Here is a 13733-nt window from a genome sequence, read left to right on the forward strand (position 1 = left end):
CTTGCACATAAAAACCTACAACAATAATAGTACTAAATCAGTGATGGCTCAAATTGGGGTTTTTAACATGAAATTAAATTAAAATTACTTGAATTAAAATAATTAAACATGTATGAAACTTAATAATGAAAAGCTTGAAAATTACCTAAATGCAACTTAAAAACACAAGGACTTAGCTCTTTTTATGCCTAAAAATAGTGCAAAATAACTCTATATAATATCTTTATCACACCTCCAAACTTAATATTTTGCTAGTCCTCGAGCAAAACTTTGAAACAAAAGAAAGAAACATGAAAGGTGATGTTAATTAACTACAAGTTAGTTACACCAAGTAAAAGTTCAATTTTTAATTTCCTCGTCAATTATCTTATTTCCCTACTCAAAGCAAATCATAAATATTGCACAAGTTTACATTTTAACTCAATTAAAAGCATGTAATCAAATGGATTCCCATGTGTGTGTAGTTTCTTACAATGAATATCATGCCCTTCGGATAGGTTTATACTTGTGCAAAATTCAAATTAGTCATGAATTTCATATGTTTGCTTTTCATCCCTCTCTCCACTAATGTACTCAAGGATCCTTAGGATTTTATTAAGCTTGTAATGTATGGCTATGGTAAAGGTAGGATTTAGGAAAATTTGTAGCTCAAATCACCCTAAACACATAATCATTCTAAGACCTATAATGAGTTTTACTTTTCACTTCTCCTAATCACCCTTTTTCTATTTTCTTAACCTTTTTTCCTTCATTAATTAAACACTTTATTCTCTCTCTCTCTCTCTCTCTCTCTCTATATATATATATATATATATTCATATTTTTCTTCTTCTTTTTCTTTTCTTTTTCATTCACAATTTAACACCCCCAAACTTATTTTCTTTAATCAAAGAAATTAATCAAGTCTCTTAATTAATGTTATCGAATTTTAATTTTGTGAAGGTATATATTAGCTTAACCTCTGCAGTTCGTAAGGCTAAACTGTTTTATTGACAGGGCTAAATCCTTCCTTTAGTACTTCAGAAGTTAGTCAAGCCTTTTGTTACTCCAAATACATCAGTAAAGTTTCTCTGGATGTACATATGTAATCGTGCATACAGAACTAATATAAGAAGCTAACCCTTCCCTTCCTTTGTCCATGCCTAACTAGTTGCACCTTTCATAAATAATTCATTTTTTTTAATTGGGAGAATGAGGATTTGAATCTTACTCTTTAGACAATAAATCATGTACCAACTAATGAGTCAAATACTCAAATGCATTTAATAAATAATCCATTTGTCAGCCTGCCTGGCAGTATAATTATATCAGTTTTCATGCAAATAACTCTAAATCTCCCCGTTGTTTTTGTTTCATCTTTTTTAAGTTATTCCAAATCCATAGTTAATTCAGTTCAGAACCAACTGATTCTCTGCCAATTCCCCATAAATGCATGCTCTAAGAACTTGAATGTATTTGCTTCTCATTTAAAGTCATACTATTTTTTTGTACAGAAATAAAGTCATGGTTACACAAGGGAATAAATGTGTCTTAATTGTGGACCTATCAATTGATACTATTAGCGAGGCATGGTTTCTTTCTACACCTATATAAAAGGACGGATGGGAAAACCAAACCATATGAACCATTCACAACAGTTTCATAACCAAAGCAAAAGGAAAAAAAGAAAATGAATCCCACCCAAAATCTGATGATCATGCTTGTTCTCATACTTTGCATGAGTCAATCTCTTGTCACCTACTCCATCATGAATAGGTGTCGCGTTCACGTTATCAATGGGTTTAGCACAAACGAGACTCTCGAAGCACATTGTAAATCCAAAGACGATGACCTTGGCCTCCACCATATCCCTGTCCACGGTGAGTTTCAATGGAAATTTCGCACTGATTTCTTCTCGAGAACTCGCTTCTCCTGCCATATGTGGTGGAGTGGTGGGCAAAAGACTCTAGACGTTTTCTGGGTGGATGACAAATTCATCGAAAACGAATGCGGTGGTGGGAATTGCCGGTGGAGATCCCAAAATGATGGAATATATTTATACAGCTTTCTACACAAACAATATCGTTTCAAGTATCAGTGGGATCCCTGGCATAGCTAGTTGGTGAAAAAGAAAGGGAGATGTGGGGAGGAACCAAGACTTTCATCAATACTATCCATGTTGTCTTAAATTTTCCATCTGGATTAAGAATAAGATGAGAAGTACCTCTCCTCATGTTTCTTGATGCTTGCACCAATGAGTTTATGAAATGCCCCTTATTTAATATGATTATAAGTATATCTCAACCAAATATAAAATTATAAATATTTTCTCATCTTGTAAATTTTATTTTTATTCAAATGAATTGATTGAAAGAACATAACACTTGAATAGCATTTGGTATAAAAGAAGTGAAAGCATATTTTTTATAATGTGCTTAATTAAATTATATTACAATATTTATTTTATAACAAATCACTATAATGTATGTTTTCCAACAAACTACTATAATTATAATTTGAATTTTAAAATTATTTCATTTTTTAAAAAAATCATTTTAAAAAAGCTCAATGAGGACCCTAAATTTTATGAGTGCAAGGCCCAAATGAGTAGGAGAAATTACATGATCCAATTGATCCGAGCCCAGCATTCCAACACAGGAAATGGAAACGCTCGTTCCCCGGTGTGAAATGAAACCCATGAGGTGACTTGGCCAGAAAGCACCAACTTTCAAATAAATACCCAACATCTTCCAAAAATCAGCTCAATTCTCAGGGACCAAAGACGAACCCTAAAGCATGGGTCAGGGTACACCGGGCGGTCTGAACCGGCAAGGTCTCCCAGGAGACCGGAAATCCGATGGCTCTGACAAGAAAGAGAAGAAATTTGAGCCAGCGGCACCCCCTGCCAGGGTGGGTCGCAGGCAACGAAAACAGAAAGGACCCGAAGCCGCTGCTCGGCTCCCCACAGTAACGCCGCTGACCAAGTGTAAGCTCCGGCTGTTAAAGCTGGAGCGGATCAAGGACTACTTACTGATGGAAGAAGAGTTCGTGGCTAACCAGGAACGGCTCAAACCGCAGGAAGAGAAAGCGGAGGAGGATCGATCTAAAGTCGATGATTTAAGAGGGTCGCCAATGAGTGTGGGTAATTTGGAGGAGCTGATCGATGAGAATCATGCGATTGTTTCGTCGTCGGTTGGGCCGGAGTATTATGTTGGGATTTTATCGTTTGTTGATAAGGATCAGTTGGAGCCTGGTTGTGCTATTTTGATGCACAATAAGGTAATTAAAGTCTGTCTTTTTGGGGATGTTTTTTTTTTTTTACTGGAGATTGTGAAAGGAAAACGATTTAAGTATTATTTTAGCTGAAAGAGTACTAGACTATTCTGCTGAATTTTGAATATGCAATTTATAATCAGTTCTAGGGTAATTTTGAAATTTTGGGTCTGCAGCTGCAATCTGATTGAAGTTGCTGCTGTTCAGAATTAGTGGTTTGATATTTATCATATATGAGATAATTTCTTCTGAAATTGTACTAGGTAAGAGGGTTTTAATAATCATTCTTAATTAAGCTTAAATTGGAGCAACTTGTTGAGCTTCAAAATGAACTTTTAGTCAAACTTGAGTTTGTAAATGAGTTTGAACCATGATCTATCTCTCAATATTGAAAGTTTCTTAAATAAAATTGAGTGAGGCTTGATGTAAAATTTGAATAAACAAGCCAAGAATGGGGTTTTGGCTCATCAACTTGCTTCTTTGCTATCATAGTTGATGATATTCCTGCCTTAGCGGATATTGTGTGAGTCAGACCCTTGCTAATCCAAAATACTAGTATAAATCTAATTTTTCACCTATTACTGAATGGTGTCTATATCAAAAGGATAATAGGAACCATCTTCTTGAATTTGAGTGTTCCACATCTACTATTTCATTAGATTGTAAGCATTTTCTATCAGACATTATGTTCCATCTCATGCAATTCCTTTGTTCTTAGAAAGAAATTTATGCTTGGTTATTTTATGTCTCAGGTTCTGTCTGTTGTTGGACTTCTGCAAGATGAAGTTGATCCAATGGTATCAGTGATGAAGGTTGAAAAGGCTCCATTGGAATCTTATGCGGATATAGGAGGTTTGGATGCTCAGATACAGGAGATTAAAGAGGCTGTTGAGCTCCCTCTTACTCACCCTGAATTATATGAAGATATTGGTATTAAGCCTCCAAAAGGAGTTATATTGTATGGAGAGCCTGGGACAGGCAAGACATTGCTTGCAAAGGTTTGTTTCTTATGTTTTTTTGCTAGACCTTTTTCTTTTGATGTGCATCTGTCTGTAATATTTGATGGTTTAATCTCAGTTCTTCCATCATCCCTGAGTTTTAAGTTAATCTCTTGTTTGATTAGAAGATAAAACATGTCATGTCTAGACATGAACACAAGGTTTCAGGCATGACAAATTTCCAAATATATGATTTTATGTATATTATACAACTCTTAATTATTTATTTTGGACATAGCAACTTGTTTGCACTAGTATCACATGGTTAGTTGATCTGGTTGTTTCTGCTGTTTCAATGGATCTGAGCTCGTTATGTCATTTACGTTCTTTTTAGGCAGTGGCAAATTCTACATCAGCAACTTTCTTACGTGTTGTTGGCAGTGAATTAATTCAGAAGTACTTAGGAGATGGTCCCAAGTTAGTTAGGGAACTCTTCAGAGTTGCCGATGACCTCTCCCCATCAATTGTCTTCATTGATGAAATTGATGCAGTTGGTACTAAGAGGTATGTTTTGAAACAGTTATGCTATAGTGGAAGTCTGCTTTGTCATTAATAAGCTGCTCTACAGGTATGATGCCCATTCTGGTGGTGAACGTGAAATCCAGAGGACCATGTTGGAGTTGCTGAACCAATTAGATGGCTTTGACTCAAGAGGAGATGTCAAAGTGATTCTTGCAACAAACCGAATTGAAAGTCTGGATCCAGCTTTGCTTCGCCCTGGTCGAATCGATAGGAAGATTGAATTTCCCTTACCTGACATCAAAACAAGGAGGCGTATTTTCCAGGTATGTATATTGTTTCATGGTGTCTTGAAACTCTTTATCACATATTTTTACCTTTCTCTTCTCATTTTCATTATGCAGTTAGTGTCTTTAGGCTAGCTTCATTATTATGCTAAGCCATTTTCAAATCTTTGGACTACAGATACATACATCAAGGATGACATTGGCTGATGATGTAAACTTGGAAGAATTTGTTATGACTAAAGATGAGTTCTCTGGAGCTGATATAAAGGCAATATGTACTGAGGCTGGTTTACTTGCTTTAAGGGAACGCCGCATGAAGGTGAGATTTATATAAATACTTCTATTTTCTTATTATAAGGTATTTTATTATGTAACATATAAGTTTAATACAACATATATACCTTCGGAATCTATAGTTGTTAGAATTGGATACCAGATTCATAGCCATTAGAACTGACATGAACTCGTAAAACCCATAAATACATAAAAGTCTCCTTTCACTTTCAATTCTTCATAGGATAAAAAGAATTTTGCTAAATTTTTGTTGTTTAGTGAGAAAAAAGGATTTATTGCCGATATATTCTTTCATCCTGTGTTCTTAGTAAAGAGATGCAGAAAGATGGACCTCCCTTGGAAGAGAACTGAACGTTTTAACATTTTATTTAGAGTTATTTACAAAATGAATAAATTGAAAACTGTAGTGTCAAAATGTTTTCTTCTGCAAGATATTAAGATCCATAAGGGACAGTGTAGATCTCCTTTCTCTCTGCAAGTAGAAAGCTTCATTTTCTTCAAATTTAGGTTATTTCCTTGATAAACTACTTATATTTTGGGTTCCTTGAGAAATTACTTATATTTTGGGTATGGCCAATTTTTGGCTGTATTGGACTTTTCATGGTGCCATAATTCTGCAAAAAGCAGTGAAGGTAGGGGTGTGCAAACAGTTAGTTCGGTGAAATCAGTTTTGAAAATCCCAAAACTGAAAAAACCAAACTCCTCTAAAAAAGCAAAACAGAACCGAAGTAGTTTTGTAACCAAAAAATTGAACACCGAACTACTTCAGTTTGTTCGGTTCGGTTAGCAAAAACCGAACTCATGAAGATGGAGGAAAAAAATGTGAATGTTGAGATTTTTTTTTTTGTTTTTTTCTAATAGTTGACATTTTGTTTTGTTTTTGTTTTTTTTATTTGAATAACAAAGAAGGAAGAATTTTGTTTTGCTTTTTGAACTCGAAGTTCACTTATCTTCTTCAAGTATTACTCAACTCAGTTAGTACGGTTATTTCGGTTAAGGAAATTCGAAATCGAAAACTGAACTAATTAAACCGTTTTAACCGAACTTAATTAATTGAAATAACCGAATATTGAACTGAACTGGAAAAACTGAACTCCTTTCGGTTTGGTTTGACTTTGCACACCCCTAGTGAAGGGTAACTCTGATGTATCGTCTCTGCGTGACGTAGAATTAGACTTGTCATTGGTACTCGCAATTGGTGTCATAATTCTGTATATATAGCATATGGTGGGTGATTTAAATTGTTGGTAGAAGTTTTGCCTGAATCTAAGTATATCAAGTAATTGCTTTTGGTCCAAGGGTCTAATTTTGGAAATCCCATGTTTCAGGTGACGCATGCAGACTTTAAGAAGGCGAAGGAGAAGGTGATGTTTAAAAAGAAAGAAGGGGTTCCAGAAGGACTTTATATGTAGAAAAACTTGTTTTACATACATTTCCAAGATATTCATCTGGATTTGAGTTATTGTACCCATTCTTCTTATTTGGGGTATTCCATTCCTGGCAAGCACAGACGGTTTAGCAAATATCAAGGCATCAAAATGCTGTACCTGTGAGGCAAACTTGAGTGATTACTTGTCTACTTGATTGAAACCCCATTGGATTTCACTCTTTACTGATGCTTGAGAGTTGAGACATTCCTTTTGGTTTTGGATTCATCATTATAGGAAAAAAAATGATGATGATTTATGTAAGGTAATATGATTGCTGATGGTGATTCCTAATTTCTTTACTTCTAGGGTTGAATACTCAAAACTATGTTTAACATAAATTATCACCCACAGGTAATATCTATACTTACTACCAAAATTGATTCTTTAGAAAATTAACAATATTAACAATTTTTACAAAATTCATCGGATAGAAAAATTTATCAATTCATCTTTTTAAAAATAAAATATAAAAAAAAAAAGACATGTTAATGCATGGAAAAAAAAAATGTAACTACTTTAAAAACAAGTTCTACCAATGATCTTTTAAATCTATTTTATGAAATATATGGCAGCGATGCTCAAGTAATTGAGTTTTGAGAGTCCCACATGGGATCTTTGATGCTCAAGTAATTGAGTTTTGAGAGTCCCACATGGGATCTTCTCAAAAATCAATTGTTTTTTAATTTAAATAACAACAAAAGAACAAGGAAAAAAGGAAAGGGAAAATTAAGTTAACAACATTATTGGATAACAAGATATAGAATTGTTTGGCTTAGTTTTTTTTAATTTAAAAGTTATTATGAAGTTTTTTATAAAAAAATAATAATTTTTAAAATTAAATTAAAACTGTTTAGTAAAATAAATTATATAAGTTTTAATTTTAATTAAAATTATCATATTCATATCATTTTCAATTACTTAATAAACCAAAGCGGAATGAGTCTGTTTCGAGTTTATATATAATTTTAAATGTTAAAATCGAAAAAATTTATCAAAAAACGGAACAACTCTTAAACGTATATAATAGTAATAATATTAGATTTTTTGTTAAAAAAGAAAAAAAACCTTTAAATAGTACATGAATGTAATTTTGAATTTTGAATCTTTTTTTTTTCTCAATCTTTATAAGAATAAAAAAATTTAAGATTTTTCTAATATGTCGTTGAGTTTTGTGTTTTTTTGTTCCGTTTTCTTTGTATTGCAATTTATCTTGAATTTCGTTTTATTTATTTTTCATTTCCTTTTTCCTAAATATTTATTTAGAGAAAAAAAAAAACCTATGATCTATGATTTGTCATATAACATAACAATCAATAAACCTTGACTTGGGAAACTCCATGGAAGTGCCATCACTTCAATTGCTTCTTCTTTCTTTAGTTTTTTAAAAAAATAAATGAAAAAGAAAAAGAAAAGAAGGAAGAAAAAGGTCAAAAAGGAATAAACTCAAGAATTTGGCGTGTGAAAATTTTGTTCCTTATTTTATATAATTTTTTTTAATTGATCTTAATTATTTTATTTCATACTAAAAATTATAATATGGTAGTAAACAAAATTGTAGGAAGACTTTTAGGGCTTGAATGATAGTTTTTGTATTGACCGATGGCTTATTTTGCTATTAACCATTAGAGTTTTCCCCTATTTTCTTGTAGCTCGAAAATTAGAATTTCATAAAGATATAACTCCCTGTTTTCACTCCCCCTTTTCAAGAGAAAAAACAAATTAGAAAAAGTAAAGGTTTCAACAGTTGAATCAACCCCGAGCACCTCACCGATTTGACACAGCACTTTGACAAAGGAGAAAAATCTTGAAACTTGAAGACAGAGAGCAGAGGACTGAACTGGGAGTCGACGCGTCGTCTCAACTCCGCCATTCTCGTAACTCTTTTCCTCCTAAGATCAATAGTTGTTTTGGTCTTCTAGGGTTAACTTTTAGCTCTGTAATCAAACGTTATTATGTTAAGTAGGTTGTTGCTTTGTTATTTGTGGAAGAGGTAGAATGGGAGGTCCTTCACGGCAGTGTCAAGTTTGCAACCAAGCTCAATCCAAGTACAAGTGCCCCTCTTGTCTTGTTCCTTAGTAAGTTCTGCCCGCTCTCTCTCTTCTTTTCTTTTTCTGTCTGGGTATTTTTTATTTTACTCTTTTGCTTGTTCCATTACTTCCCAGTTGTTCTCTGGCATGTTTCAAGAGACACAAAGGTATGGCACCCACAGTCTCGCTTGATTTTTTTGTTTATTCATTATTGAAATCCAATAACTCTTTTATTTCTTCATGTATGTTGATTGGATGTTTATATTTTGCTTCATCCTTTTGCATATATTATGGGAAATTTCTTGGCCTAATGCTTTCTCATCGACTTATGTTCTGATATAGAGATGAGCTTAACATTTTACTTTTGCTTTAGCAGTATTACGAAAGTCAGCAGTTTCCTTCTGTTTAGTGAAGTTGAAATATGTGTGAGCCAAAAGAATAAGTGAACCAATGGTATACGGTCTCAAGCTTAGTTTCCACCAGCCTACAAACAATTCCTAAAATCTAAATTTTGTAGTCAAAGATTAAAGTGGGAATCTGGGTATCATTGTCTTGTTTATCCTACTTGTGTTTTTGTAAAGTCTTAAGGTGGCATTTTTCATCGTGATACTTAGATACAGGAACTAATATGCTTCTCTGCATAATGCAGAAACCCCCTGCACCAAGCCGAAATCCACAGAGGAAAAATCTGGTGAGAACTTCTTATCTTGAATTGGATGTTTTTCCTATGATCAATTTTATACTTTAATCAAGGATGCTTGTGTTCTTCATGAATTTGATGTTCTAAAAAATTATTTTATAAATTGGTACATGTTGGGGGATGATAATATTATTACATATATGTCTTACTAAGTTTGTGGCCTTTTGTGGTGCTTTTTTGTGTAGATGATGCTATAAAATTTGACGCAGTGATAACTTAGAATTTTTAATTTTCTTTAGTAATATCAAGAATATCAACACTTCTTCTGGTCTGTTCAATAGTCCATACTGAGCTGCTTTTCAAAAAAAAAAAAAATAGCCATACTGAGCTGTATAAGCCAGTTACTGGTATAAGTGATATATATTGTCAATTCGGTCACAGTTCAACCAGCAAATGACATGGCAAAAAGTTGAAAATATATAAGTGATATATATTATCAACACAAGCTCTGTGGTTCCAGAAACGGCCTAATGAGAATTAATGTGAGTGTGTAAATGATGCAGGAACCCCTTGTGTCAAGTCAGAGTCCGCTAATGATGCAGAAACCACCAGTGTCAAGCTGGACTCCAGTAATGATGCCGGGACCCCCAGTCTCAAGCCAGAATCCACTAAAGAAAGATCCAGTAAGAACTCTGTTCCTCAACTGCATGCTTTTATGTAATTTAATTCCTTGCTTTAATAATTCGAGGATGGGTTTGATGTTTATCCTTATATATATATGCATGCTTGTTCGCAGATTTTCATCAAAATTGAAAAGAAACTTGTCTTTAAATGAATGATTTTTCCAGTAGGTAGTCTGCTTCAAAATTGAGATTAATTCACTTTTTTTTATATGTGCTATATTGTGAACTATAAAGAGCCTTGATAAGCACTTTTCATCAATGAAAATCATCATTGCTCTTAAAACAAATACTTTTTTGATATAGTTAATGAAGTACCTTTATGGTTTTTCAGCCTGGTCGAAGGAAACATGTTATACAGTTTGCTTCCTTGACATTCTAACTTTAAGATGAGTTCTAGAGATCATCATGACTCAGAATTCAGTTTCATGAAATATCATTTTCATACATGCAAACTAATTTTTCATTTACATGGTGTGTTAAAATCAACAACTTAATCAAATCCCCTTTTGTCTTTTCCATGAAACTTTCAGAACTCAAAAAGTTATTTGTTTCATTTCTTTTAGCTGCTAGTCCAAGATTTCAGGTGGAAAAGAAACTAGAAGTTGATGACCCAAGTGAGATGCTGCAAATATTGCAACTACAGGCTATTGGTATGATATATTTTTTCTATCGAAGCCAAGATTGAATAAAATTTGTTTCCACTCCTAATTTTAGTTTGAACTAGAATCATGTTGATATTTGCTAAAACCATAAAGACCTTGAAGTACAATAAAATGCAAAAAAGATGATGGAAAGCTTGGTCATTAGATTTGTAAGAACTCAACAAAATAGAGAACATGAAAATGGCTGAATAAATTGAAAATTCCTGTACAAATATAGCTTTTGATGAGAATTCATAATCTGACATATTCATGGGAGATAAATTGAAAGCTTAGGGTCCGTTTGGTAACTGGAAAATGACTTGTTGGAGGAAAATTTTTTCTGTGTAAAATATTTTATAGGAAAATTTAATATTTTCTGTTGTTTGGTAAACTGTCGAAAACATTTTTTGTTGTGTGAATCATTTTATGAAAAATGGTTTCCATTATAGTGAAGTTATTTAGATGTTAAAATAATAAATAGGTTTTGATTATAAAACAATATTGATATTTGATTTTCACTAATTAGAGATCAAAATTAAAAATGAAATTGAAAATGGACAAAATCAAAAACGATATTTCCCAAAGCCTTTAAAAACATATTTATAATGAAAATAAACTCTAATTTCAATAAATTTTCCATCGTATCACTTTTTATTAATAACTATAAAAATATAAATATTCATTAATTATGTAAGATATCCAAAATCTATACTTATAAATATGTATTCATTAAATGACAATCATTAAAATATTTTTTATTATAATTATTAGTAAGATTTAAATTTATTATAAATGTGTATTCATCAAACGATGATCATTGAAATATTTTTTATTATAATTATTAGTAAGATTTATTTCATTTAAAAATAAAAAATTTAGTTGTATTGAATGGTTTCATTAAAAAAATATTTTTTTTAATTTTAATAGTGTTTTATAATTTAAATATTAATATTTTAAATTAATTTTTTTTAAGTTAAATATTAATATTTTTATTTTTTTAATATTTTAAGTTAAATATTAATATTCATCAAACTTATACACATAAACTTAATATAAAAATGTTTTTGTTGTTCTCTGAAAATGTCTTACGCCCTACAAAGGCGTAAGACATTTTCCGTAGTTAACCTTATTAACTCGTAAAATGTTTTACATCTGAAATTAATTTTCCGTCTTCCAAATAAGCATAAATCCTAAAAATGTTTTTCAAAAAATATTTTACTGCAAAATAAACGAACCCTTATAGTGCTATCATTCCATGATTTAGAGTTCAAAATTTTGTTGGTGAGTATAGATGATTCATTGGCCATAAAACATTAAAAGGAGATGCAGTAGGCATTTGGTGGTAGAATTTTTGCCTTTTACTGTAGGCTGATTGTATTGTATGTATTCCTTTTTGGCATCATCCAAAATTTTCTAATAAATGTGATTTGCATGTTGTTATTAGGACTGGTCAATTGTATCCAAAGTTTTTGTCATATCAGCTAACAGATTCTCAGAATCTCTCATTGGGCCCTAGATTGAGTGGTTGGTAGAAGGTTAAATAGCATCCTGCTTAAGATAGCTAGTTGGAATGATCAACTGTTTTCATAATTTTTACCATGTTAGAGCCAGAGAATCTGTAGAGAAAACTGTCTTGTTGCCCAAAACTGTTTAAATCCCTCCACACAACAAGCATAAAGTTACCATGTTCTCTCATTCAGCTTCTTCCAGTGAAGTCCGTGAAGCTTTGAAGGATGAACATCTTCAAAAACTCATCTCTGATATTGATAGCTCCCCAGATGGTATGAATGTGAGTGCTGTTATTCCTACTTGAAAACTGAGACCTGGGACATTTAATTATCATTTTGGTTGATGCTGTCCATGTACCTGCTAAATCTGTTTTTACCTTCTGTTAGGAACTTGACAAAGCTATGGGGGTTGATGTATTCCGCATTTTCAGTGACAAGGTTACTTAAAATCTTCTACTGTTTGTGCAAGTCTTCTTTTCTGCTTAACAATATTCATCAGTTCTTGTTCAGTTTCGATATGAATGTCTGATAGTTACTGACAAGAATTTGGTAATGTTCCAAAGCTAACTGCCATTGTTTTCTGTGTTATCAGATTTTATCTGCGATCAACCCATGACCACATATTGTTATAGCAAGCAAAAAGATGTTTGTACTTGAAGGCTCGTACTTTGGAAGGTCTTTTGCTGACTCTATCGGATGTCAGTATAATTATGTCCAAGTTTTGTGTGATTGTAGAGAAGTTATCCTGCCGTCTTGGCCCGAGCCTGGTCAGGGGATGATGTTTCGTTAAGTTGAGAATGGAGGCTGATTAAATGTATTAATTGGCTAAACTCTTCCTGGGTTTTGCAATCACATTTTTGTTATGTGGTGTCATGTGTGAGTTTATATCTCAATGAAAATGCCAGCTATGGGCTTCCTTAATCTCTGTTAATATTTCTCTGTTTTTCCTGTGAATGTATAGTAAATTATAGATGAATAGTAAGAAAGAAAGGTTGAGGAGAGAGATTGACAATTTGGTGCTCTGTGTTGTCTATCTCACCTGTGTACATGTGTAATGATGGGTTGCTTTTGAGAATGAGGTCTCGGGCGGCGATGATGCGAAAAGTCAAGCCAATCTCTTCAAGGTGGCCTGTAATTGTCCTAATCAGCGAAAAACGAGGGGCCTATCATCTATTGCATGAACTGAACGTAGACACATGTTTTCTTCTCTAACAAGACTACGATACTGAGAGGTCATTCTCTTAGTCTTACCGAATGTTGGTCAACGTGCCAAATACCGTGCGATTTCTTCTTACCCGATTATCTGCTATTCGGGCATGTTCAAGACCGCTCCTACAATTCTGCCCTTCAGTTTCAGTTTTAGGTCCCAATTTTTGCCTGTTCCACTTGCACAGTTGACTACAATTAACCTAAATTATCTTCAGCACATATTGATTACGATTATGGCTGAGGGGGTCCTGCTGGTGGCATGCTCTTTGATTCCTGAAAAGAAAACAATGGCGCACCCACTCTTT

At 33.0% G+C, this 13733-nt stretch overlaps 2 protein-coding genes across 4 annotated transcripts; both read left to right on the plus strand.

Moving 5' to 3' along the window:
• Nucleotides 2724-7019, plus strand: LOC18612857 (26S proteasome regulatory subunit 4 homolog A). Its single transcript, XM_007049816.2, has 6 exons — nt 2724-3258; nt 4005-4250; nt 4585-4754; nt 4819-5035; nt 5175-5315; nt 6619-7019. The coding sequence occupies exons 1-6, from the start codon at nt 2776-2778 to the stop codon at nt 6700-6702; spliced, it is 1341 nt and encodes a 446-aa protein (XP_007049878.1). The 5' UTR covers nt 2724-2775; the 3' UTR covers nt 6703-7019.
• LOC18612858 (zinc finger HIT domain-containing protein 3) lies at nt 8318-13150 on the plus strand. Of its 3 annotated transcripts, none has more exons than XM_007049819.2 (9): nt 8318-8594; nt 8711-8795; nt 8883-8914; nt 9397-9438; nt 9951-10070; nt 10634-10720; nt 12412-12500; nt 12607-12657; nt 12812-13150. In XM_007049819.2, the coding sequence occupies exons 2-9, from the start codon at nt 8716-8718 to the stop codon at nt 12833-12835; spliced, it is 525 nt and encodes a 174-aa protein (XP_007049881.2). In that variant the 5' UTR covers nt 8318-8594; nt 8711-8715; the 3' UTR covers nt 12836-13150. The 3 variants fall into 3 exon arrangements, with proteins under 3 accessions (XP_007049881.2, XP_007049880.2, XP_007049879.2); XM_007049818.2 differs by having other exon boundaries at nt 8319-8594; nt 8684-8795; XM_007049817.2 differs by having other exon boundaries at nt 8320-8594; nt 8715-8795.

The sequence above is a fragment of the Theobroma cacao genome, chromosome 1 (genome assembly GCF_000208745.1).
Source record: "Theobroma cacao cultivar B97-61/B2 chromosome 1, Criollo_cocoa_genome_V2, whole genome shotgun sequence".
NCBI classification, from domain to species: domain Eukaryota; kingdom Viridiplantae; phylum Streptophyta; class Magnoliopsida; order Malvales; family Malvaceae; genus Theobroma; species Theobroma cacao.

What these genes read in the sequence shown, in the direction of transcription:
- LOC18612857 (XM_007049816.2), top strand. Translation starts at nt 2,776, where the DNA reads ATGGGTCAGGGTACACCGGGCGGTCTGAACCGGCAAGGTCTCCCAGGA. An exon ending in GCAAGACATTGCTTGCAAAG is followed by an intron (nt 4,251 to 4,584) that starts GTTTGTTTCTTA and finishes CGTTCTTTTTAG; the next exon opens with GCAGTGGCAAATTCTACATC. An exon ending in CAAGGAGGCGTATTTTCCAG is followed by an intron (nt 5,036 to 5,174) that starts GTATGTATATTG and finishes TTTGGACTACAG; the next exon opens with ATACATACATCAAGGATGAC.
- LOC18612858 (XM_007049819.2), top strand. Translation starts at nt 8,716, where the DNA reads ATGGGAGGTCCTTCACGGCAGTGTCAAGTTTGCAACCAAGCTCAATCC. An exon ending in CCCTCTTGTCTTGTTCCTTA is followed by an intron (nt 8,796 to 8,882) that starts GTAAGTTCTGCC and finishes ATTACTTCCCAG; the next exon opens with TTGTTCTCTGGCATGTTTCA. An exon ending in ATGTTTCAAGAGACACAAAG is followed by an intron (nt 8,915 to 9,396) that starts GTATGGCACCCA and finishes TGCATAATGCAG; the next exon opens with AAACCCCCTGCACCAAGCCG.